The sequence below is a fragment of the Rana temporaria genome, chromosome 3 (assembly GCF_905171775.1).
Source record: "Rana temporaria chromosome 3, aRanTem1.1, whole genome shotgun sequence".
In the NCBI taxonomy this organism is placed as follows: domain Eukaryota; kingdom Metazoa; phylum Chordata; class Amphibia; order Anura; family Ranidae; genus Rana; species Rana temporaria.
This window is the reverse complement of record NC_053491.1, coordinates 390,800,768-390,824,589: the sequence shown is the minus strand read 5'-3', so window position 1 is coordinate 390,824,589 and position 23,822 is coordinate 390,800,768. Positions and strand designations below refer to the sequence as shown.

At 44.7% G+C, this 23,822-nt stretch overlaps 1 protein-coding gene across 2 annotated transcripts in view; it reads left to right on the top strand.

Annotated features, from left to right (window-relative positions):
* NUP50 (nucleoporin 50) overlaps positions 1-17,601 on the top strand; it is a 38,196-nt gene extending 20,595 nt beyond the window's left edge. For both annotated transcript variants that reach the window (XM_040345801.1, XM_040345800.1), the window contains 4 exons: positions 1,639-2,274; positions 4,766-4,850; positions 7,192-7,310; positions 17,215-17,601. In XM_040345801.1, the coding sequence (XP_040201735.1) occupies positions 1,639-2,274; positions 4,766-4,850; positions 7,192-7,310; positions 17,215-17,417 (1,043 nt within the window). In that variant the 3' untranslated portion in view covers positions 17,418-17,601. The remainder of the gene's footprint in view (positions 1-1,638; positions 2,275-4,765; positions 4,851-7,191; positions 7,311-17,214) is intronic.
* Positions 17,602-23,822: the final 6,221 nt, after the last annotated feature.

Genomic DNA, 23,822 nt, shown 5'->3' with positions numbered 1-23,822 from the left:
GAAGTGGCTGTGGAAGGGACAGTCTATAGGCAGGATATGCAGAGTGTCACATGGTACCAAGCCACAACTAAACCCATAATATCAGGTGATCGGCAGACAACAGATCGACTTGGTACAGATGTATGATCTGCTGGTGTTGATCATTCCATTCGGTTCTAGTTGGGGAATTCAGCTTTAATCTTACAAGTATAATAGTGTCTTAGAATCAGGGAGATAATATATCTCCTTTCTGCCTAAACGTGCAGCTCTATGAACTTTAGCGCGTTATCTTCTGCAGCCTTTCCCCATTCACACATTTAAGTTGGATGGGTGACTTCTCTCTGCTGTGTCTTTGTATTGTGACAGCTGGGAGATATCCCTGCCATTAGAATACACTGATCAGCGCTAGTCCTTTTGTCTGTGGCACCTTTTGAGCAGTAACTTTCAAATGGGAGGATTAACCAAGTCAATCGGTAGCCCAATGTATGGCCAGCTTAAGGAGAGGGGGTAGAGTTCTTAGTACTGCTCTGGGTTTCAGCAAAATGATGGCCTCGGGCAAGAAGAAGCCGAGGCAAAGTGAAGGCATTTTACAAAACGTGCTAATTTTGGTAGCTTGAATTAGCAATTTAATAATGTGGAACGTAAGTTCTTTTGTTAAAGAACATTTAAAAGGATAGTTCACCTTTACAAAAACTGCCTATGCAGGTAAGGAGTGTTTGTGGATAAAAACAAACCACCCACTTTTGACAAAAGATTCTTGCTACAGGTGTAGGCCATTTGCATACCTCATGAAGCCTGACTGAGGCTGGGTTCACACTATTGCGAACTGGATGCGTATTTCCGCACATTAAATATACATGTCGGGAGACTGAATGGCAATCAATGGAGCCGGCTCACACAGCTCCAGGGCAGCTGCGGAGCGAATTGCACAGGAGTCTTGTGTGTCTTTTGGTCTGTTTCAGGTGTGAATTCAGACCTAAATCGGACCTGAACCGGTGAACAGGGACGCACCGGACTCCTGCTGTCAGCCAATCCGTACAGCATTGTGAACCCAGCCTCAGACTCCTAAGATGTTGCTAAGTGAGCCCTATTTGTTACTGCTCCCCACTATCACATGAGTGAGTTATTTCTGATTCACACCCCCTCACATGCTTTCTCACTTCTGATGCAGTAGTTCTAAGCTCACTCCTGTGACGGTGAAGATGAGCAGTGACAACTAGTCCTGGGAGTATTTCAGTCAAGCTTCATGGGGTATGTAAATAGTCTACACCTATAGCAAGGGCAATATTCAACTTTGGTCATAGCTGCAGTTTGTTTTTATTTACAGAGTCCCTTTGCATAGGCTGTTTCTTTTTTTGGTAAAGATGAACTAACCCTTTAATTGTTATCACACTGTTTGGGTAAATTTCTGCTTTAAACCCCTTCTTACTGTTTTACCTGCCAAAGGTAATTCTGTGAAACTTATCTTGTGTTGTAAACAAATTTGCCATAACACACTGGTGTGACACCTATTTCTCAGAACAGTACCTGTATGCCTGCTGTTCTCCTATGACAGGTATAGTCTTGTTTTTTTGTGTTTTCTTGGGTAAGCTTTTACCTGTTACAGAAATTAGATCATTGCTTTCAACTATAACTAACTAATTTATTTTTTTTCTCCAGGGTCTCTCTTTGCAAATGGACCACCAACATCCTTGTCCTCGACTATAGACGTATCCTCCACCGCAAAAACAAACGGTGAAATGCCTTCATCTACCTCTAGTCCTAGTCCTACCCCTAGCAAGCCTGGCAGCTCCACTGAATACAACAAACAGTTAATGTCCCTGAATTGCGCTGTACGGGACTGGATAATGAAACATGTGAAGGCCACACCTCTGTGTGATTTGACCCCAATTTTTAGAGACTACGAGAAACATTTGGCTAGTATTGAACAGAAGTACGGAACTGTCACAGACAGTGGATCCGAGAGCGACAGCACTTCCAAATTAACCCCCTCAATTTCCACCCTTGTTTCTTCAAATACAGAGGCTAAGCCAACCTTCTCTTTTACCAGCAAAGAAGAAAAGTCTGAGCAACCAGCAAAGTCTAAAACCGAGACGAAAACTGAATCGGCTCCCCTTTTTTCCTTCGGCCAAAAGTCTGACACTGCGAATTTCAGTTCATTCGGCTCTGGGTCGGCAGCTACATTTTCTTTTAAAGTAGGATCTGACAGTCTGTTAAGTAAGGATACAAGTAAGAGCAGTGTGGGGACACCATTTTCCTTCCAGTCAGGGACAAGCGCCAAGAATGAGGAATCTGGTAAGGACTATATAGCTAGTGTTTCTCAACTTCAGTCTTATGTCATGTATTATTATTTTTTTTTTCTCGGTTTACTTTTAAAGCTGACCTAACATCAAATATATTTATGTTGTGGCATACATTGTAAGCAATGTGTTAACACTTAAAGTTATTCTCGGAGATCATAGTACACCACTCCTGTCTTCATCTGCTTTTCTGCAAAATAACGGTCCCTTCTTAGTTTTTGTTATCAGCCAGGCTCACAATCTACTTCCTAATCTGAGATGCAGGCATATGACCGTTATATAAATACTAGTGCAGTGCTCAGCTGTAATCACAAAAGATGTCTGGGCTCCTTCTTGCCTTTTACCTTGTAACTTACTACAAAGTTAGCGTGAGGCAGAATCATTACTAGAGGAGATTGAAACTGCTTTCTCCTGCCTGCAGCAGACATGACTTCATCTCAGCCTAAACGCAATCGGTTTAACTAGAGTTGGGACAGGCTTTTAATGTTGTTTTTGGTTCTTGCAATGGGGTGTTCAAAACAAGCCAGTTAAACATTTAAATTGTACAGCTTAGGTTTTATTTGTGAATAAAGGTTTAGAACTATGGCCTTTAAATGGTGGATCCATGCAAAGGTGCTCCACATTTATGGATTAACTTATTCTGCCCGATGACTTATGTTGTAGGTACTTAAGGTGGGTGATCTGGCTGTCATATGAGCGTAATACTTTTATTTCCTGCTGCAATATTCTTAAACTAGATTAAAGGGGGAAGTGCAGCCAAAGCTTGTGATCTACAGTCCGTTCTGCACATCTGTGACTCGTTTTCAGCAGACCGTGCTGAGGTCGCAGAGCCTGTCCAAGCCGGGCAAGATGGCAACAAATTCGGAATGCGCCCACCTGCCTGGACTGGTATCCAGCTCAGTCTCTCAGTGAACCACTGCGAGCCTAAGCTTGCCACTCCTGTCACCTCCACAGCCTAGCGCTCCAGTGAGTGAGGGGGGAGCAGACAGCGGTGACTGACAGTCACCAGCTCTTTGCTCAGGGAGCCCTGAGAACCGAGCAGTTGGCGGTATTTGATTGCTTGGTTCTCAGTGTTTGAGCTGGCGGGGACAGATGCATCCACCTAGGTAAGTATAATTCTGCAAAGAAAACAAACCCATCAATTTTTTTATTTATTTTTTGAGAAGTTTGCAAAATACAAATAACAGAATAGGGAAAGTATACACAAAATATATATATATATATATATATATATAATATAATCTCAACGTACGTGTGTGTGTGTGTGTGTGTGTGTGTGTGTGTGTGTGTGTGTGTGTGTTCCAGCATCACGTCCAAACGGCTAAAGATATTAACATGAAACTTGGCACACATGTTACTTATATGTCAGCAACAAACATAGGATAGGTGGTTTAACCCTTACCAACCCCCATTTGCCATGGTCGGGGTTTTTCTTTAAAGTCCCATTCAACTCTATGGGAAATACATGTTACTTCATAACTTCCAAACGGCTGTACATATTTCGATAACACTTGGTCACATGTTACTTATATGTCCACTTAAACTATAGGATAGTTAATTTATCCCTTAACTACCCCCATTTGTGAGGGTCAGGGTTTTTGTTTAAAGTCCCATGCAAATCAATGGGAAATGTATGTTCCCACATAACTTCTGTACGCCTGGAGATATTTCAATAATACCTGGTACACATATTACTTGTATGACAGTTAAATTAACCCTTACCTACACCCTTATATAAAAGATGGGTATATTACTATGATTTTCCTCCCCAAAAGGTTAAGATAGGATGACCGGGCAACGCCGGGTATTCAGCTAGTCTTTAATAAATGCAGAAAATCAACATCATATAAGGCAAAGAAAAGGGCAATTGCAACCTGTAAGTTTCAGTAAAACTTGGACTGCCTATCAGTCCATCTTTCCCATGCCTTGTCAAATCTGTCACTACTAAGGGAATTGATGCCAATGTGTGTTCGAAGGTGTAGTTCTGCTGAACCGTGGCTTTAAGATTGGAGATGTTGGAATCTGTGGACTTCCATTTGTGAGTGACTACTGCTCTAAAGGCACTCGGGTAGGTATCCGTACCAATATGTAGAATTGTTAGGGTTGGGGAGGGAGCTAATCCCAGTGAGGCAATGAGTTGGAAGACTTGATTCCAATGGCTAGTCAGGGTTAGATATTCCCAAAGAATTTGTAGTAGGTGGCCCACTTGTCCGCAGTTTCACCAGCAAAGGGTGGGGTAATTTTGCTAGTCTGTAGGGGGTGTAAAACCATCTATTGGTTATCTTTAGCGTCATCTTCCAGTGATTGAAGCAGAGTGTTGCTTTATGAATTTCTCTAAATGCAGATGGCCATTGGGTGGAATTCAATTTAGGAGTCTTGGTCTGTTTCCCACCCCTCATTTCTATTTGAAATTGCTTTCTTTTAAGGAAGGTGTGTGTGTGTTTCCTAATGTGAATAAAATACATTTTTCTTTGTAAACTTAACAGGTGGCAAAGAGGAAGAAGATGCAGAAGAGCCACCAAAAGTAGTTGTACAAGAAATAAAAGAAGATGATGCCTTTTATTCCAAGAAGTGAGTTGATTTACAATTCCATGACTTGTTCTTCATTCAGTGATTCTGCAGAAAGACATTAATGTGAAATTATCCCTACAGCCAATTGTTTATTTTAAAAGTGCTAGCATGTAGGTTATTGTGATCAGGGCCATAAAAACAAGGGGCACTTCGCAACTAGATCATCAGACTTTTTGGCCAATATCAACATAATCTGGCAGGTTATAGTTTGTTGTTGCTCCCCAAATCTTGCTCCATAGAAACATTGGTGCCTTTGCCCTGCACTGATGGCCAACAAGCCTAAAACTGGCATTTTTGGAATAAAGGGCATTATAATATTGGGCTGTATCCTTGGTTTAAACCAACCGTCCTGGATGCATAATTGTTTCAAGGAAACAAATTGTATGCATTGCTCCACCCACTGCCCTAAAAATGTCTTATTTTTGGCATTTGTGTTGATTTAAAGAGAGGTTCCATTGTGCATTGCATTAACAGGTGAATCTTTTACAAAAGAGATACCTATGCTGGCTATTCCATTCCCTTTCTCGCTCACTAATTTTTATTGTTTTATGCAGCCAGATTTTTATTTTTTACTCGGACGCTAAAGAATGAATCCAGATAATTTAGCTTGACAGCTGATGGAAATTTGTATATTCAGAAGAGGGATCTGGAATGTCTGCATAGATTTTTATCTCCGAAGCAGCAGCTCCAGCTCAGTAGCAGTAAGATTACTGCTTAAAGTGGAGGTTCACCCAAACATTTTTTTCTAAGATTACATTCAGCATAATAATGACACACACATATATATATATATATATATGTGTGTGTGTGTGTGTGTGTGTGTGTGTGTGTGTGTGTGTGTGTGTGTGTGTGTGTGTGTGTGTGTGTGTGTGTGTGTGTGTGTGTGTGTGTGTGTGTGTGTGTGTGTGTGTGTGTGTGTGTGTGTGTATGTATATATATATATATATATATATATATATATATATATATATATATATATATATATATAATATAATTTTCTCTGTGTAATTGTTGTTTTCGCTGGGCTTCCAGGTTCTGATTACTGCGGAACTGGGCGTTCCTATTGAAAGCTTAGCTGATTGACGTCTGGTGAAAATCTTCCCATGTCGCATACACCGCGCGTCACCAGTTTTCTGTAAATAGCCGACATGCGAGTCGGCGCCCGCCGCGTAGCGGGGACTGCGCAGGCGCCATATAGCGCCAACTTGCAGGTCGGCTCTTTACGGAAAACTGGTAACGCGCGGTGTATGCGACATGGGAAGATTTTCACCAGACGTCAATCAGCTAAGCTTTCAATAGGAACGCCCAGTCCCACAGTAATCGGAAGCCCGGCAAAAATAACAATTACACGGTATGTACGGAGAAAAAAAAAAAAATACCAGCATACTTTACATGTCATTAGTATGCTGGATGTAATCTTAGAATTTTTTTTATGGGTGAACCCCCGCTTTAAAGCCCAGACCTGGGCAAAGAAAGAACCCCCCTCTCAGCCCCCTCTATCAGATTGCCTCATTTTGTATATGTCTGACGGGTCCTTGCTGGGCTGACCATGTCACAAACCGCCTGACGTGGACACTTCCTAACCAGCAGTGTACCCGGATAGCAGACGTAAGTGAAAACAATAAACGCATTCAGGCCGTTTTGGGAGGTGGTTCGTGTTTTGACCAGAGTTTGGATTTAAGCACAAATATATAAAGATGGCTACACTTTGCTATCTCAGAATCCTATTTTAAGGCTTTTAAAGAGCCCCTAACTTCTAGCAGAAAGTCAAATGCTGTCATAACCCTTTCTGCTCCCTATTACTGGTCATTGAGGCTTTTCATTGCAGCAAGAGCTAGTTGTGTGGTTTCGGAGGGTAGAATCAATATTACCAAGAGAATGGAGGCTGGGCATGTCTCTGATCTGTCATTTTACATATACATATGGGCATCTGCATTCTTTGTCTTCTATGCATGCTGTGTTTCCTACCTAATACAGCACAGGTATTGTGTTTTATTGCTTCTATGTCAGGTAAATGTGTCAGCTGAGACTTGCTAGTGCTTTATAACTTCTAGCTACTGTGCAAGTAGGCTAATTGAAAATTTGTTTCATAAACATATCCACTACAGGCAGAAGCTACATATATAAAATGTTTTCTGTATTGTCCTGTGGTTAGTACAGAGTTTTCCATGGTGATGTGTACTGCAGTGCCTCCAACAGCAGATCATTCTGTTTCTTGGTATATTGTGGCATTGTACAATAGAGCTCACTGTACATGGGACTTTTTGCTTCTATGATTATGTAACAGATCGAGGGGTCGGTCTTCTAGAAGGTAATTTTTGTGTTTTTGTTTTTTCATCAGGTGTAAACTCTTCTATAAGAAAGACAATGAATTTAAAGAGAAGGGGGTTGGAACGCTTCACCTAAAACCAGTAATGGATCAGAAAACCCAGCTGCTGGTTCGTGCTGATACAAACCTTGGTGGGTAACCTTAAGCTTGCTTTATGCATTATTTTTATTTTTTGTCAGCCAAGATGCTGATTTAAGGCTCCATCTGCGACTTGGCTTGGAAGGTGGGCAAAAAAAAAAAAATATTTTTCTCTTCCGTTCATAGACGGACACAGCATCCTTTGACAGTAGGGTTATATCCGCTTCCCTTTAGGAGAGTTTAGGCAGAAAAAAAGCACTTAAGTGTTAACACATTCCTCAGTGCAGCTCCTCCCAGGGGGCGTGGCCCCCCGGGTATAACCCACCACCTGCTCTAGCAGCCTCAGTTTTTTCCTGCCTAACAGGAGAGGTCAGGCACTCTGGAGTCCTGTACTCTGGAGATTTTTTTCTTGCGATTTTTCTCGCTTTTTATTATTTTGATCCTGCGTTTTTGAATCCTGTGATTCTTCTATCAACAGCCGACTGGGTGACAGGCTGGGTCTTGACCCTTGTAGTCCCCCCATGTTCGGCCATCGAGCGTGTGCCGGCCCTTAGCTCAGCTTTGGGACGTCCACAACAGGCCCCATTGCTCCAGGGGCGGCCGGCGAACTTCGGTTCTAGGGCACACATATGACCGGTCTTTTATGGCTTTGTCACAGTGTGTCTGGCCGACAGCCATGCTGGTTAGCGGACGTTGGTTCTGTCTGGGATACCTCCAGCCGGTGGTCGCAGGACGGGTAAGTAGTGGCCCCTTGCTCAGGTAAGTGGTCTGGCTGGAATTTTCCCCTGGGAGGTCGACTGAGGGCTTGCCCTGCTTTCCTCTCTCCTTTATTTCCTCTCCCTCCTTTCCCATTTGAGTAGCGGCTGTGAGGGGGGGTTTTTCTGGGGTCTCTGATACACCTGGGCTTGTGTGCATAGCGGGGGCTGAGTGTGTTGACTACAGGGCCTTTTTGTGTGCTATGGTGATTTTGTGCTGTACTGTGTTTTTGCTGTGTCACTGTCTTTTTAAATACGCAACAGCCGCCATTTTGTCCCGCTTTATATAGCTTGGCGGACATTTTCTTGTGGTCAGGACTGTTTTTTACTCATTCGGCGGCCATCTTAGAAATCGTTTGGCCGCTTTTAGCACTGCAGAAATGACCCGAATCTGCCTAGAGGGAGACAGACGCAGCACAGCCGACTTCTCTGCACACTTAGGCTTCTCTCAGACCGCGCGGCACCTGGGTGAGGTGGTGAGTTTCCCTGGGGGCCCCCATACTCTGTAAGGCCGTGAGGTGACCGTGGGTGACTCTGCTTTGCTGTTAGGGGACACAGCGGGGGGGCATTGGGAGGCCTGGACAAGGTACTTCTTCCCCTGTAAGCCTGTGTTAACCCTTGCTGCCCCTCCCCCCATCTGCTATGCAATGTCGGTGGCGGTTTTTTTCTCGCCAGTTTTCTGTCCAGATGGGGGGTATATTAGCGCCCCCCTCCCTGGCCTGCTTCTGGGGATATCTCTGACACTGTATTGTCAGATGATGCGTGCTTAACCCACGCGCACAGTGAAAGCGACTGGTTCAGGGTCGGTTGCTGTTTGGAAATGTTGGAGCTATTTTTTTCTGCAGGCGTGTTACTCAGTACTTGAGGATGGGGCGGGGGCACCTGCTGTGCCAGTCCTTTTTGGGTCCCGCAAACCGCCACGCACTGACGATGCTTTCCTTGTGTTCCTTTTTTTGGGACAGTAAGGAATGGAATACGCCGCATAGAGTTTTTGCTTGCGACCCGTTATCCCTTTGTGGAGGACCTTTTTAGTAAAGTGGGTATCTCCTCCGTCCGTGGACCCTCCCGTGTCCAGGTGAGCTAGCCACCATGTGAATGGGGCTCCTGCCTTTGAGGACCCCGCGGATGGGAGAATGGAGGCTGTGGCCCACTCCATCTTCGCGGTAGGGGGTTCGGCTGTGAGACCGGTTTTGGCCGGAGCTCTGGTGTCACGGACTCTGACTGCACAGGCAACGTTTTTTTTTTTTTTTTTTTTTCTTCAAATAATTTTTTTTTTTTTTTCGTAAAAGGTCAGTACAAAATATAGCTACATATCAAGTGTAAGGCAATACAAAAGAGGTATACAGTTCTAGCTTAAAGTGCTTACACAATGGTTTCATAATTATTCATGCGTTCAGTAACCTTTAGAACCACTGGAGATCATAGAATAATGAAAGGAGAAGGGGGGAGAGAGGAGAGGAAAAAGAGAGAAAGAGAAAAAAAAATGGTGATGTACCTCGGTGACCAGGTCGTCGGCTCACGGCGGGTCCTCCTCAACATGCCACCTCTCCCAGACAAGGTCGTGCTCGTCCAGCCTGTCCCTGATCCTAGCTGTCATCCTCTCCATAATTTCTACGTCCTTAACCCTAGCATAGAGGGCCTCTTGGGATGGAGGCAGCGATTTCTTCCATTGGAGTGCTATCAAGCACCTCGCAGCTGTGAGAATGTGTCTAAGCAGCTTCTTGTAGGGTTTAGCTATATGAAGTTGGGAGAGGCCCAGAAGGAATAGCTTCGGGGAGAGGGGTATGGGCGCCTCCAGGAGGCGGGACAGGAGCTCTTGTGTCGGAGTCCAGAACGGGACAATCAGGGGGCAAGTCCAATATATATGGAACAGTGTGCCCTTAGCCCGGTTGCATCGCCAGCATCGGTCAGAGGTGGAAGGGTAAATCTTGTGGAGAACGTCCGGGGTCAGGTACCAAAAGAACAGCACTCTGTATGTGTTTTCTTTATAAAGGGTACAAATAGAGCTTTTGGCCGCCTGCGGGGAGGGCTTTGATGGCCTGAGTCAGCTCCTCGTCAGTAATGGGGGCGTTGAGAGTGACAAGGTCATCTGGTTGTAGCCGAGGGATGCCCGCCTGTGTCAGGTATTGTTTCATCCTATCAAGCAGGTCAGGGGGGGGGGGGGGTTATGGGGAATTGCCGGCCTGTTGTACAGGTCTGCGTAGAACGCAGCAAATGCATCCGCTATACTTTGGGGATGGGATAGAATACTGCCCGATCTGTCCTGAACCTGGTGCGGGGTGGAGGCGAGCGAGCGATCAGTTAACTTCCTCGCCAGTATCGCTTGCGCCTTGTTGCCCTTGTCATAATACACCTGTCGTAGGCGAACCAGGGCCTTCTCGACTCGACCCAGCGCGAGGGGCAACGGTTTTTTTTTTTTTGCTGCTGGAGCAGGATGCTTCCGGGACCTGCAAGGACCTGGCTGAACAATTAGTTTGGGGTCTTAGGATTTGTCTGTGAGTCGGTCCTGGTTACGCTCTTGCTTTCCAGGGCTTCCGCCTATACGGTGGTACTGCGCCGCCTTGTGTGGCTGATGTGCTGGTCTGCGGACTAGTCCTTAAAGTAGGCCTTGGTGAATGGCTTTTAAGGGTGAACGGTCCTTTTGGGACTTCCCTGAATGGCATCATTGAGGATGCCACGGGTGGTAAGAGCATGCTGTTCCCACAGTCTGGGAAGGGCTAGGGACCTCGCCATGTGCAAGGACCCTCCTTTACTACCCCCAAGCATTTTTTTTTCGCCCACCCTGTGCGGTGGGGGAAGGTTTGCAAGGTGCTAAAACCCCCGCTGCGGGGCAGCAGCGCACCTGGTTCCGCAAGCCTGCGGACCTGCTTCTGCCTGTAGGTCTGCCCCCGCCCGTGTCTCGGGTGGGGGACCGGCTTCGCGAAATCGCAGCTCAGTGGAGATCTCTCCTCCCCGACCGTGGGGTTTGCCAAGTGGTTTTCTCGGGGTACGAGTTAGGCTGGGTTCACACTACTACACTACTTTCATCCTACTTTGCTCTGCTACATTGGTCCTACATCCATCCTACTTTCATGAACAGGATACTACTTTGGTCCGACTTCAATGATATTCAATGGGTTGAAGTAGGATCAATGTAGGACCAAAAGTAGTACAGGGAGCATTTTCAAAGTCGGACCGACTTGTGTAGGAACAGTTAAGACAGCTCTCATAAGGGAAACATTGATTTTCACACGTCATGCTACATGAGGCTCCCAATGTAGGACCGTTTGTCGGACTAGTGTGTCTTAGAGTTTCTCTCTTGTCTACCAAACAGGATTTTTTTTCCCTCCAGCCTCTGGCTTCCTCCGGTTGGCTCTGTCAGGGGCTGTCCAGGATCTTCTGGTCGGGGGAGTGATTGTGCCAGTTCCCTCAATGGAACGGTCTCAGGGGTATTACTCCAATCTGTAGTCCCCAAGGAGGACGGGGTCCATCCAATCCTAGGCCTCAAGGCCCTCGTTTGTTTTTGTCAAAGTACAAAATTTCAGAATGGGGATTTTCTTGCGTCCTTGGATGTCATGAATGCGTACCTGCATGTTCCCATATGCTCAAAGCACCAGAGATTCTGGGCTTTGCAGTCAGGGAGGACCATTTTTATTTTGTGGCCCTCCGACTCGGCTTGGTGTCGACACCACGGGTTTTCACCGAGGTGCTCGTCCCGATACTGGCCCGGCTGTGACAGCGGGGGTTTGTTATCGTGGGGTGTCTGGACGACATTCTCCTACGAGCTTCTTCGAGCTCTGAATTAGTGGAGCCGTGTCTATCACATGTCAGACTCTCCAAGAGTTTGGCTGGCTTCTGTATTGTCCAGAAGTCAGTGTTGATTCCGTCTCAGGGACTGGAATTCCTGGGACTAGTCCTGGATTCCGCCGGGGCAGGAGTTTTTTTTCTCCTAACGGAAAAACTTCAGACTCTGCAATCTGCTGGGCAGCAGTTGTCGACCTAGAAGTGGTCATCTCTGCGATTCTGCATGAGGGTTCTGGGTCTGACGGTGGCCTCTTTCGAGGCGGTTCCGTATGCCCAATTCCACGCCAGGGTGCTACAGAGGGAACTGCTGTCACGTTGGGACAAGCTTCCGTCATCTCTGGATTACCAGGTTCATTGTGTCAACTGGTCATGTTTCCCCTGGTGTGATGTCTGGCGTCTACGGTGCTTCGGGCCGGGGAGTCGTTTTCTGCCGTGCCACTGGACAGTGGTCACGACGGGTGCCAGCCTCTCCGGTTGGGGGGGGGGGGGCGTTTGGGGCACCCAGGGGCGCTGGACTCTGGAGGAGTCCCGCCTACCGATCAATATTCTGGAGCTCTGAGCAATTAAGCTGTGCCTTGCCAGGTGGTCCCTGGATCTGCAGGGCCGACCGGTCAGGATCCAGTCCAACGCCGCGGCCGTGGCGTACGTCAATCAACAGGGAGGCACACAGAGTTCAGCTGCAGCGACGGAGGACGCGCACATCCTTCGGTGGGCCAAAAAGGTCCGTTCCGGCTTTATCAGCCGTGTACGTTCCGGGGGTATAGTATGGCAAGCCGACTTCCTAAGTCGCACTACACTAGGCCAAGGAGAGTGGTCTCTCCACCCGCAGGTGTTTCAGGGTCTGTGCCAAAAAGTGGGGCACTCCGGATGTGGACCTTCTAGCGCCCCGTCTCTATTGGTAGGTGCCACGGTTCGTGGCCAGGTTTAAGGACCTGTGGGCGGACGCGTCAGGCGCGTTGGTGGCTCCTTGGGGTCACTTTCGCTTAATTTACACCTTCCCTCCTCGGAAGCTTCTTCCTCGCCTCCTGCGCAGAGTGGAAGCCGAAGGATTCTATCAATCCTGATTGCCCCAGATTGGCCGCGTCGCTCCTGGTACGCGGACCTGGTGCGTCTGGTGGCAGACGCCCCCTAGCGTCTTCCCCTGGGAGATGATCTTCTGTTACAGGGTCCGATCTTCCACCCTGTTTTTACAGCCACTGACTTTAGCGGCGTGGCTGTTGAGAGCCAGGGGCTGATGGACCGAGGCCTATTGGGCTCGGTGGTCTCTACCGTGCTGCCTGAACAGAAGTCTACCTCGCGTAGGATTTCTCATCATACATGGAAGGCCTACATCTCTGTGTGTGAGGAGATGAAACGGCACCCTCGTACATATGTGGTGTACAGGGTTCTGCTGTTTTTACAGCAGGGAGTGGATCAGGCTCTCGCCTTAAGTACGGTTAGGAGTCAGATTTCTACTCTGGCTGTTTACTTTCAGCAACCCTTGGCGTCGCACTTCTTGGTGCGTACGTTTGGTCAGGGGGTCTGGCATGTGGCCCCTCTGGTGCGCCCTCCACTACCCCCATGGGACTTGAATTTAGTCCTTTCGGTGCTTCAGGATGCTCCCTTTGAGGACATTCGGGAGTTTTTTTTGTTGACTGTCACTAAAGGTGATTTTTTTTCTGGTAGCAATTGCCTCGATCAGACGAGTGTCTGTCTGAACTGGCGGCCTTGTCTTGCAAGGCTCCCTACTTGGTCATCCATGAGGATGAGGTTGTGCTGCGGCTGTAGCCGTCTTTTCTCCCCAAGGTCGTTTCGGCTTTTCACATTGATGTGGACATTGTTCTTCCATTCTTATGTCCTCAGGCCGAAATGCAAGGAGGAGGCCACTTTACATCCTCTGGATGTGGTTCGGGCCCTACGAGTGTACTTGTCTGCTTCGATTCAGTTCCGAAAGTAGGAATCACTGTTCGTGTCGGTGGCTGGTCCTACAAGAGGGCCTGGCAGTCTCGTCGGCCACCATTTCTAGGTGGATCCGACTGATTGTGCTTCAGGCCTATGCCCTAAAGGGGCGTGCACCCCCCTTTCGGGTTATGGCGCATTCGACCACGGCCTCTTGGGCTTTCCGGCATCATGCCTCTGTGTTACAGGGGGGTAAGGCAGCGACCTGGTCGTCAATCCACACTTTTTCAAAGTTTTACAAGGTGGATGTGTGTGCATCTTCTGATGCCTCCTTCGGCCGCAGGTGTTACAGGCGGCAGTTTATAGTTGGAGTTTCTCCGTTGAGCAACTCCGGTTTTGTTTGGGGTGTAACCTGGTTTGCTGTGTTATTTTCCCACCCCTCGAAAATTTTTGACACTGCTTGGGGACATCCCTACTGTCAAAGGATGCTGTGTCCGTCTATGAACGGAAGAGAAAATAGGATTTTTTTACTCACCGTAAAATCCATTTCTCTGAGTTCATAGACTGACACAGCACCCACCCCTCCTTTGTTTGTTTGTACTGCTTGTTACGAACTGAGGCTGCTAGAGCAGGTGGTGGGTTATACCCGGGGGGCCACACCCCCTGGGAGGAGCTGCACTGAGGAATGTGTTGTTCACACTTAAGTGCTTTTTTTTTCTGCCTAAACTCTCCTAAAGGGAAGCGGATATAACCCTACTGTCAAAGGATGCTGTGTCCGTCTATGAACTCAGAGAAATGGATTTTACGGTGAGTACAAAAATCCTATTTTCTCTTCCGTTCATAGACTGACACAGCATCCTTTGACAATCATTTTTTTATTTTTTTTGTGAAGTCCCCAGCTCTTCCTTTGTGTGAGCTGGCGCCATCTGGTGGTGGCCGTTGGTATTACAAGTTAAGCATTACAAGTTAAACAGCAATTCTAATGTCATTTTTCACTATTTTCACTGCCATCTTCTTCCCTCTTATTAGAACCTCCAAACATTATTTATATATATATATATATATATATATATATATATATATATATATATATATATATATATACACATTTTTTTTATCCTAACACCCTAGAGCAGGGATATGCAATTAGCGGACCTCCAGCTGTTGCAGAACTACAAGTCCCATGAGGCATAGCAAGACTGACAGCCACAAGCATTACACCCAGAGGCAGAGGCATGATGGGAATTGTAGTTTTGCAACATCTGGAGGTCCGCTAATTGCTTATCCCTGCCCTAGAGAATAAAATGGCGATCGTTGCAATACTTTCTGTCACGCCGTATTTGTGCGTCGGTCTTACAAGCGCACTTTTTTTGGAAAAAAAATGACACTTTTTTAATTAAAAAATAAGACAACAGTAAAGTTATCCCCATTTTTTTTTTTTTTTTTATATTATGAAAGGTAATGTTACGCTGAGTAAATTCATACCCAACATGTCGCGCTTCAAAATTGCGTTCCGCTCGTGGTATGCAGACAAACCTTTACCCTTTAAAATCTTCATAGGCAAAGTTTAAAAAAAATCTACAGGTTGCATGTTTTTAGTTAGAGGAGGTCTAGGGCTAGAATTATTGCTCTCGCTCTACCAATCGCGGCGATACCTCACATGTGTGGTTTGAACACCGTTTACATATGCAGGCGCTGCTCACGTATGTGTTCGCTTCTGCGCGCAAGCTCGTCGGGACGGGGTGCTTTTTCTGGCTCCTAACTTTTTTAGCTGGCTCCTAGATTCCGAGCAAATTTGTCAAACCCTGGTTCAAACCAAACATGACCTCTTCTGTACCTTGAAACGTGCAACCTGTAGAATCCTTTATTTTTATTTTTTTAAACATTGCATATGGAGATTAAGGATAAAAGTTTGTTGCCGTTCCACAAGTGGGCGCAATTTTGAAGCGTGACATGTTGGGTATTCATTTACTTGGCGCAATATCTTTCACAATCTTTAAAAAAAAAAAAAAAAAAAATGGGCTTTTTTAAGGTTAAATATTGTGTTTTTTTTTTTTGCAAAAATGCGAGAGAGAGAGAGAGAGAGAGACCTGGTCTTAAAGTGGTAAAAAAAAAAAATTCTGGGCAGGTGCCCAGAGCAGGCAAGTATAACGTTTAAGAAAAACCACTTGCCAACCACTCTATATCCGAATGACAGCTACAGCGCAGCTGGCTAGGTTTGGGAGTGATCGTGGGTGGCTCACTTTGTGATCAGTGTCTGGAGGACACTGCTGATCACAGATTGAGGTAAAGAGACAATCCGCGACTGAGGCGAACAGACGATAACTTAACTTCTCTAAAAGGGACATGGCTACTGATTATCAGTGCTGTCAATCTGTGCCTCATTAGTGCAGCCTTATCAGCACACATCAGTGAAAGAGAAAAATTACCTGTTTGCAAAATGTTATAACAAACTAAAAGGTGTGTGTGTGTGTGTGTGTGTGGTGTTTAGTTTTTTTTATTGTTTTGCTGAAAAAAAAGTGGTGATTAAATACCACCAAAGGAAAAGCTTTATCTGTGTGAAAAAGATTAAAAAAAAAAAAAGTTTGGGTACAGTGTTGCATGACGGCGCAATTGTCATTCAAAGTGCTGAAAATTTCCCAGGGCAGGAAGGGAAAAGAAGTGCCCAGTAAGTAAGCACTGTCCCAGAAAGACCGTCATTTTGTCCATTAAGCCTCAACTCAAGGAACTGGAACAGTTTTGACCTGATCTCCCTCTTGCCTTTCACAATTAAAACGCCTTTTTAAAAAGTTTATTCTAAATTATGGGAAATCTAAACTAAAATTTCCAATAATGCCATCAAATTCACTGACCAGGTGGGTAGGCACAGGAGCAGTGCTCTAGGCTATTTTAACCAATCAATGGCTGTGCGTGGATTATGATCATGACCTGTATAATCTTACCTGTTCACAGAACGAACAATGACAAAACTACTCCTGAAGATTATTGATGGGGAGAAAAAAACAGCCATGAACAATTTCCTCTTGTATAGAAAATGGCGGGGCCCGGTCACACAAACTGGGAAGAAGAAATTGAGCATTAAGGGACCTGCTTAGGGGGAACTGGGTGGGGAAAAAAAAGACAGAAAAAAGAAAGGGAGAGCAATTTGGACCAAGGAAAGGATGTACTTTACTAATATTTTATTCTTCCTGGCTGGAGTTTAGGTTAAAGGGAAAAGTAATGGGTTCTGTTTTAAAGAACAAGCTCCCACCCTTTGATGCTCACCTTCCCCATTAGAGGTTGATGCCCAAACCATCACTGGAGGGCATGTAGATGGATGGATGTTGTATCGTAGTGCTACCGATTTCTTGCAAAGTGTGAAAAAGTTATTTAAAAATATTGCAGATGTTTACACCAAAGTGTTTTTTGCAATTTTAAATATTCAGTTAGGCTTTACATCTACTGTAGGCCTTTCTGGAGGTGGGGAGATACTTTAAAAAAAATAGCTTGTTCTGGTGTTGGGAATCATTTTAATTAATAAATGTCGTCTTGTTTACTCTAGGCCACATCCTACTGAACATTTTGGTGCAGCCTTCCATGCCATGCTCTAGAACAGGAAAAAACAATGTGATGATTGTTTGTGTTCCTAACCCTCCTGTCGATGAGAAGAACCCCACCGTCCCCGCCACCATGCTGATCAGAGTGAAAACCACAGCAGATGCTGATGAGCTGCACAAACTTCTCCTGGAGAAGAAGGGACCCTAAACATCGAACCCTTCACAAAATGACCTTCCTTGCCAATCTGCTGCTCAATATTGAACTCAAAAGATCACCATGTATTATCATTTCTGTTGACCCTCATAACTTCATAAGAGTGTTTTTCATAAGTTTTTGTTAGGAATGGAGTCAATTGGTAATAAAAGCTTTAAGGAAAGTTTAGTACATAAAATGGAAGGTGAAGAATTCCTCACACAGATGCGAGTGATCTTATTGTCAAAGCCTTAGCTGGTCTTCATTCAAGATCCTTCAGTGTTTACAGTGTGATTGGGGCCTTAATTTGCATTCCTTTTCTTTAGCTCCAGGTTTCCTAATTTTTATTCAGTTACAAGCCACCATCCTAGAATTAGCGGTCTGTACTTTGTTGGAAAAGTATCATTTCTGTACCTCTGCAGCACTACTCTTTCTGTACTGACATCTACTCTGTCCCTTTATAACAGATCATGTACAGACTGATTCAGTCATAATGTGGTCCTTTACAACATGGAAGCTGGAACCCATGAAGCAGAAGCTTCTTCAGTTGGAAGGGTCTTTCCATCCAGCATTTAGGGCCGGGTCACACTGCTGCATGGTGCGAGATTGCACGTTGTTTGCACTGCAGTGCAAATCACGTGTGATGTCCATGCGACATGATTTCAGCCATACAGAGTATGGCTGAAATTGCATGGCGTTCTGACTTTTTTTATTTGGTCCGCATGTAAACACCCATGCGATCAGTTTTATGTCCGAACTGTCAGTTCGCAGTGCAATAAATGCGAGCTGAAATGGACGGTGTCATTAAAAATCTATTGACACTGATAGCAGTTTGCATATGGCAGTGAGAGTCTGGTGCGATTTGCAGGAACCCGCAGTGGATTTGCAGGGTTCCTGCATCCTACAAGTGTGAACCGAGCCTTGTATTTTGTATGTTTATGGCCTGGATGACATAATGGCATGACGTAGGTTTTGTGGGGTCTCACTGGTGACTTTTCCCTGTTGGTGATTTCAGCTCTGCTGCTGTTTGGAACCTCAATCCACCTGCTGTAAGCCTATATTCAGGACATATTTTCAGCAAGTAATATAACCTCTCAACCGAGGAAAACATTAACCTAGCTGCTTAACTCCCCGATAGTCTGATGGAAAGGAAAAAAAATGGATTTCTAGGATATAATCACTCTTGCATGCCTCACACTATTCAATACTAGATGAGCTCTGTCAGTGTGGGGGGGGGGGGGGGGGGTTGTTTGGCACTAGGTTATTACATTTCAAGAAATCAACATTTGCAGAGGAGAACCCTAGAAGCAAATTGGCATCTCAAGGGCTTGGCCCTGAATAACCAAATCACCAGGCTGAAACACTATTACACTGGAGTGGCAGGTAAGCGTGGATGCTACTGGTGCTTACTTGGGGGGTGCATTTCTGTAGCAAATACTTGGATATGTTTTGAGCAGGTTACACTATTGGACCTCATTTAGTATAAACAACTTTTGAACTGTTCCAACTACTTCATTTTGAAATGTTTGTTTTTAGGAACGGCTAAGGAATGTTTCAAAGTTCTGGGCTGTTAGCACATAGACAGGATACACAGTTTCTGCTGCCTGCAAGGACTAACCTACCGCAAACTATTATCCTGGTCGTCATGGGATGAAAAGGAAGTGAACTTTGCACAAAACTCGCCTGCGGTTGTCTGAGACAGAATGTCCCTGAAGAATTAACACGGCTTCTACCTGTTTTGACATGAACATTTTTGTAATATGTTTGTTGCTTTGTGTGGTTGAACTGCTGGGTAGTTGGGCCTGTCTGAAGTGACAACTCAAATTGGCATTGCAGCATCTGCCCACAGCTGCCTTAGTCACTGCTTTATTTGAAATCTCGAGTGACAGGTTTTCTTAAATATCTCTAAACCCCAATCCACCCCCCTCCTTCTATCCAGTAACATCCTTCATTCACAGTGGGAATACAGTTTGAGGTAGGTCATGCTAGTGCAGTTGCTGAGATCTAGGAAAAATGTAGTGGAAAGTTTTTGCCTTTACGCTACTTGCAAAATAAGGCTGAGTGTGGTAATGAGCTTCCAAGATATTTCTTTTGAAGTGCAAACGCCTCTTAAAAACCTTGTGCTGCTAGAGCAAAGTTTTGCAACTCCAGTCCTCAACAGGTCATGTTTTCAGGTAATCCTTATTTTGCACAGGTGATTTGATCAGTTTCACTGCCTTAGTAATTACCGCAGCTGTTTCATCTGAGGAAAATCCTGAAAACATGACCTGTTGGGGCACTTTGAGCACTGGAGTTAAACACTGTGCTAAAGGCCAATGGTCGTCTGGGATGCCATAAAAACGGGCTGTCAGCAATAGAACATCAAGCTCTGCATTTTTTTTTTTTTTTTGGCTAGTAAGAGGAGGGCAATAAAAGCATTGCTATGGTGGCAAGAATTTTTTTTTTTTTCTTTTTTTGGTATAACTGCTCAATGAAAAAGATAGAGATTATATATATATATATATATATATATATATATATAATCTCATGATTTGCTGCAGAGTGAAATAGAAAGGTATTTTACAATCGCAAGACATGAGAAAATTGAAAGCTGTCATTGGTGACTTCTTTTGGAAAATGCTAGTTGTTTGGCAGTTGTGCTGACTTTCTAGAATATATTGGGTCACTGACTCGAGACAAGCGTACAGCCAGCAATGTCTTAACATTTTATTGTTTTGCTAGTCGGTGAAAGAATCAAAGCGATTGCTCTTTAGGCCCGCTGAAGGTATCTGACACTTCTGGTATGGTCACATACCTGTGCCACCATGTGTTGTGGAGAAATCTCCATGATGAGGATGCAAACCGTAAAAAGCTGACAGATTCTAGCTCTTCCCTGGACTCCAGGCAAATAGAAGAATTCCATATATGAGCTGCTTTACCTGCTAATGACTGTTTCTGCCCATCCAGTTTTGTTTGGCAGGGCAGAAGACCTGAATATAATCTGCTGTAGGAGTGACAAGACAAGTGTTGCTTGTTACTGGACGTGGAACATGGAAGCAACACTGAGCTCATCGGTCACTCAACTCTTCTGTGCATGCTTGTTGGCACATGAGTACTGCAGCATGATTAATTGGCTCCCTGTGCTGCTTCTACCTCTCCCAGTCTGAGCTCTGTACTGTGCTAGAAGAAGCTTATACCAAGCAAAATTCAGGCACTTGCATTTGTCTTTTAAAAATACATGTAATGATGTTTCAAAGTGGAACTAAAGCCTCAGATACTCGCCTCCTTTTCAGCGGTCTTTGGCTGGTGTGGGATGATGAAAATCCTGCCCATGTCTCAGTACACTGGCATTGTATCAAATTGTAGAGGACTGCGACCAGGCAGGTAGGTTTATTTTATTGCAGAAAAGACATTGCAAATTTGTTCTGCAGTAAATGGTCTGCCTGCTACCAAGATTTTTAAATCTGACTTTAGTTCTGCTTTAATGACTACAGAGCTATATTAGTTTTTTTTATATCTGCCTTGCGTCCATATTTAATTTGATAATGATTTCTAGCCTTTCCTCAATCTGAATCTAAACCGTTTTGCTGGAGTTCTGCTTCATGTCCTATCTGCTGTACCCCAGAGGCACTTGTGAAGAATTGCTGTTTTGTGTTCTGAATGGTCGGACTACAAAATTGTCTTACAACGTTATTTCTGCACTTTACAATAATCCTGTGAATCATGCTGTAGAATCATCTATTCCCATAATGATTTGCAAAGACTGTTTCCTTCTCGTATGATCACTGTATGTTTTGACTGATTGGTTTGTGTGAATACTTGACAAAATTGTCTCCGAGCGTTGAAAAGGAATAAAGTAAAGTATGTTACTTTTGAAAGAGCAGTTTCCTGTCTTTCTTGGTAAATGATTACTAGATTACAGTTGCTCTTCACTGCAGCATATTATGGCTAAATGCTACCCATTTAGCCATAAGGATCCTCCTTTTCCAAATCGTTAATTCTTTTAATACCCTGTGTCCTGGGGAGTATCTCCATTGAGATTGTGTTATGCAGCAACCTTCAGGTGATTGGACACTGGCAAAAAGGCAGGAAATCCCCACCTTTTAGGCAAGTCTTGTATGAGATTTTATATATATATATATATATATATATATATATAAATAAATAATAAAATATATATATATATATATATATATATATATATATATATATATATATATATATATATATATAAAAATTATTTTAGCTAATGTCTTTGGAAATGGTTATGTCGCAGTTACCTACATTCTCAATGGTTCCATCTGGAAGTAGGAGACTAGCTTTTTCCAGAGCCATTTTTCCTCTGACCTTTTCTACATTCTGAGGAATGGTACCCAAACCCGTGGGCACACAGGGACTTTTATTGTTGCAGGTTGACACTGAACTGACACAATGATATATGAACCGGTAGGGCGTAATACAGAGTACCCAGTCGGGGTGTCACGTTCCTGAAAACCCTTGTAATGGATAAAAATTGGACCCTTTAGGGCAGTGATATGCAATTGGCGGACCTCCAGCTGTTGCCAAACTACAAGTCCCATGAGGCATAGCGAGATTCTGACAGCCACAAGCATGACACCCAGTGGCAGAGGCATGATGGGACTTGTAGTTTGGCAACAGCTGGAGGTCCTCTAAACTGCTTTAGGGAGTCATGGATGGAATTTGCACTGGAGTGCATCTAAACGCATCAAAAATGCACTCTAGTGTATTTTTGATGCGTTTAGATGCTCTCTGGTGTATATTTGATGTGTTTAGATGCACTCTGGTGTATATTTGATTCGTTTGTATGCTCTCTGGATTTTTTATGCGTTTAGATTTGAAGTCGACTGATATTTGGCAATTTTTGATAAATCTGCATCGGTCGATTTATTATCCAAATCTGGCTGATATTTAACACTGACCACACCCACAAGTGTTCCTCCTCCCTTCTGAAACTGACATGTCACGCAGAAATAGCTGTCAAAATTGAGCTTAATGTTGGGGGTGGGCGGGACTCGGCAGCTATCAAACACCAGCCAATGGGATGAGATCTGAGCAGGCCACTATGTGTACGTGGCCTGCCCCCTTTCTTAAGCAGCCCAATCATTGGCTGGTGTTTGATAGCTGCACCTGTGGGTTACCTGCACTTTAAAGTGATGTTTGTGGTTTAAAAAAATAAATAAAAATACAAACATGTCATACTTGCCTCCACTGTGCAGTTCATTTTGCACAGAGTGGCCCTGACCATCCTCTTCTGGGGTCCAACGGCGGCTCCTCCCCACAAGAGCTAACCCCCCTCTCTTTCCCGGGTTGGCTTTCGGGCACGCTCCCGTGTGATAGTCGACGCGCTATGTCATTGGATTTGATTGACAGCAGCGCGAACCAATGGCTGCGCTGCTATCAATCTATCCAGTAAAGAGCCGAGAAGCCCGGGCAACGATTGAGTGCGTTCGACGCAGGACGTTCCAGGGCTCAGGTAAGTAAACCGGGGGGCCTGCTAATCGTCGGATGTTTTTTCACCTTAATGCATAGAATGTGCCTTTTTACAACCCCTTTTAAGGAAGTTTTACCACAACTTGAAGATCTTAGTTTGCTTGCTGTGAGGCCAGGAGAATTCATCCTTGCAAGTATGCTGTCAATCTGGATGGGCTATCTGGAGATGGCCTTAAATTGTTACTAAACCAACAACAGTAAAATCAGTTCGTACAGTGGGGCAAAAAAGTATTTAGTCAGCCACCAATTGTGCATGTTCTCTCACTTAAAAAGATGAGAGAGGCCTGTAATTGTCATCATAGGTATACCTCAACTATGAGCGACAAAATGTGGTAACAAATCCAGACAATCACATTGTCTGATTTGTAAAGAATTTATTTGCAAATTAGGGTGGAAAATAAGTATTTGGTCAATATCAAAAGTTCATCTCAATACTTTGTTATATATCCTTTTGTTGGCAATGACAGAGGTCAAACAATTTCTGTAAGTCTTCACAAGGTTGTCACACACTGTTGCTGGTATGTTGGTCCAATCCTCCATGCAGATCTCATGTAGAGCAGTGATGTTTTGGGGCTGTCGCTGGACAACACGGACTTTCTACTCTCTCCAAAGGTTTTCTATGGGGTTGAGATCTGGAGACTGGCTAGGCCACTCCAGGACCTTGAAATACTTCTTACGAAACCACTCCTTCGTTGCCCGAGCGGTGTTTGGGATCATTGTCATGCTGAAAGACCCAGCCACGTATCATCTTCAATGCCCTTGCTGATGGGAGGTGGTTTGAACTAAAAATTTCATGATACATGGCCCCATTCATTCATGTACACGGATCAGTCGTCCTGTTCCCTTTGCAGAGAAACTGCTCCAAAGCATGATGTTGCCACCCTCATGCTTTACAGTGGGTATGTTGTTCTTTCTTTGCAACTCAGCGTT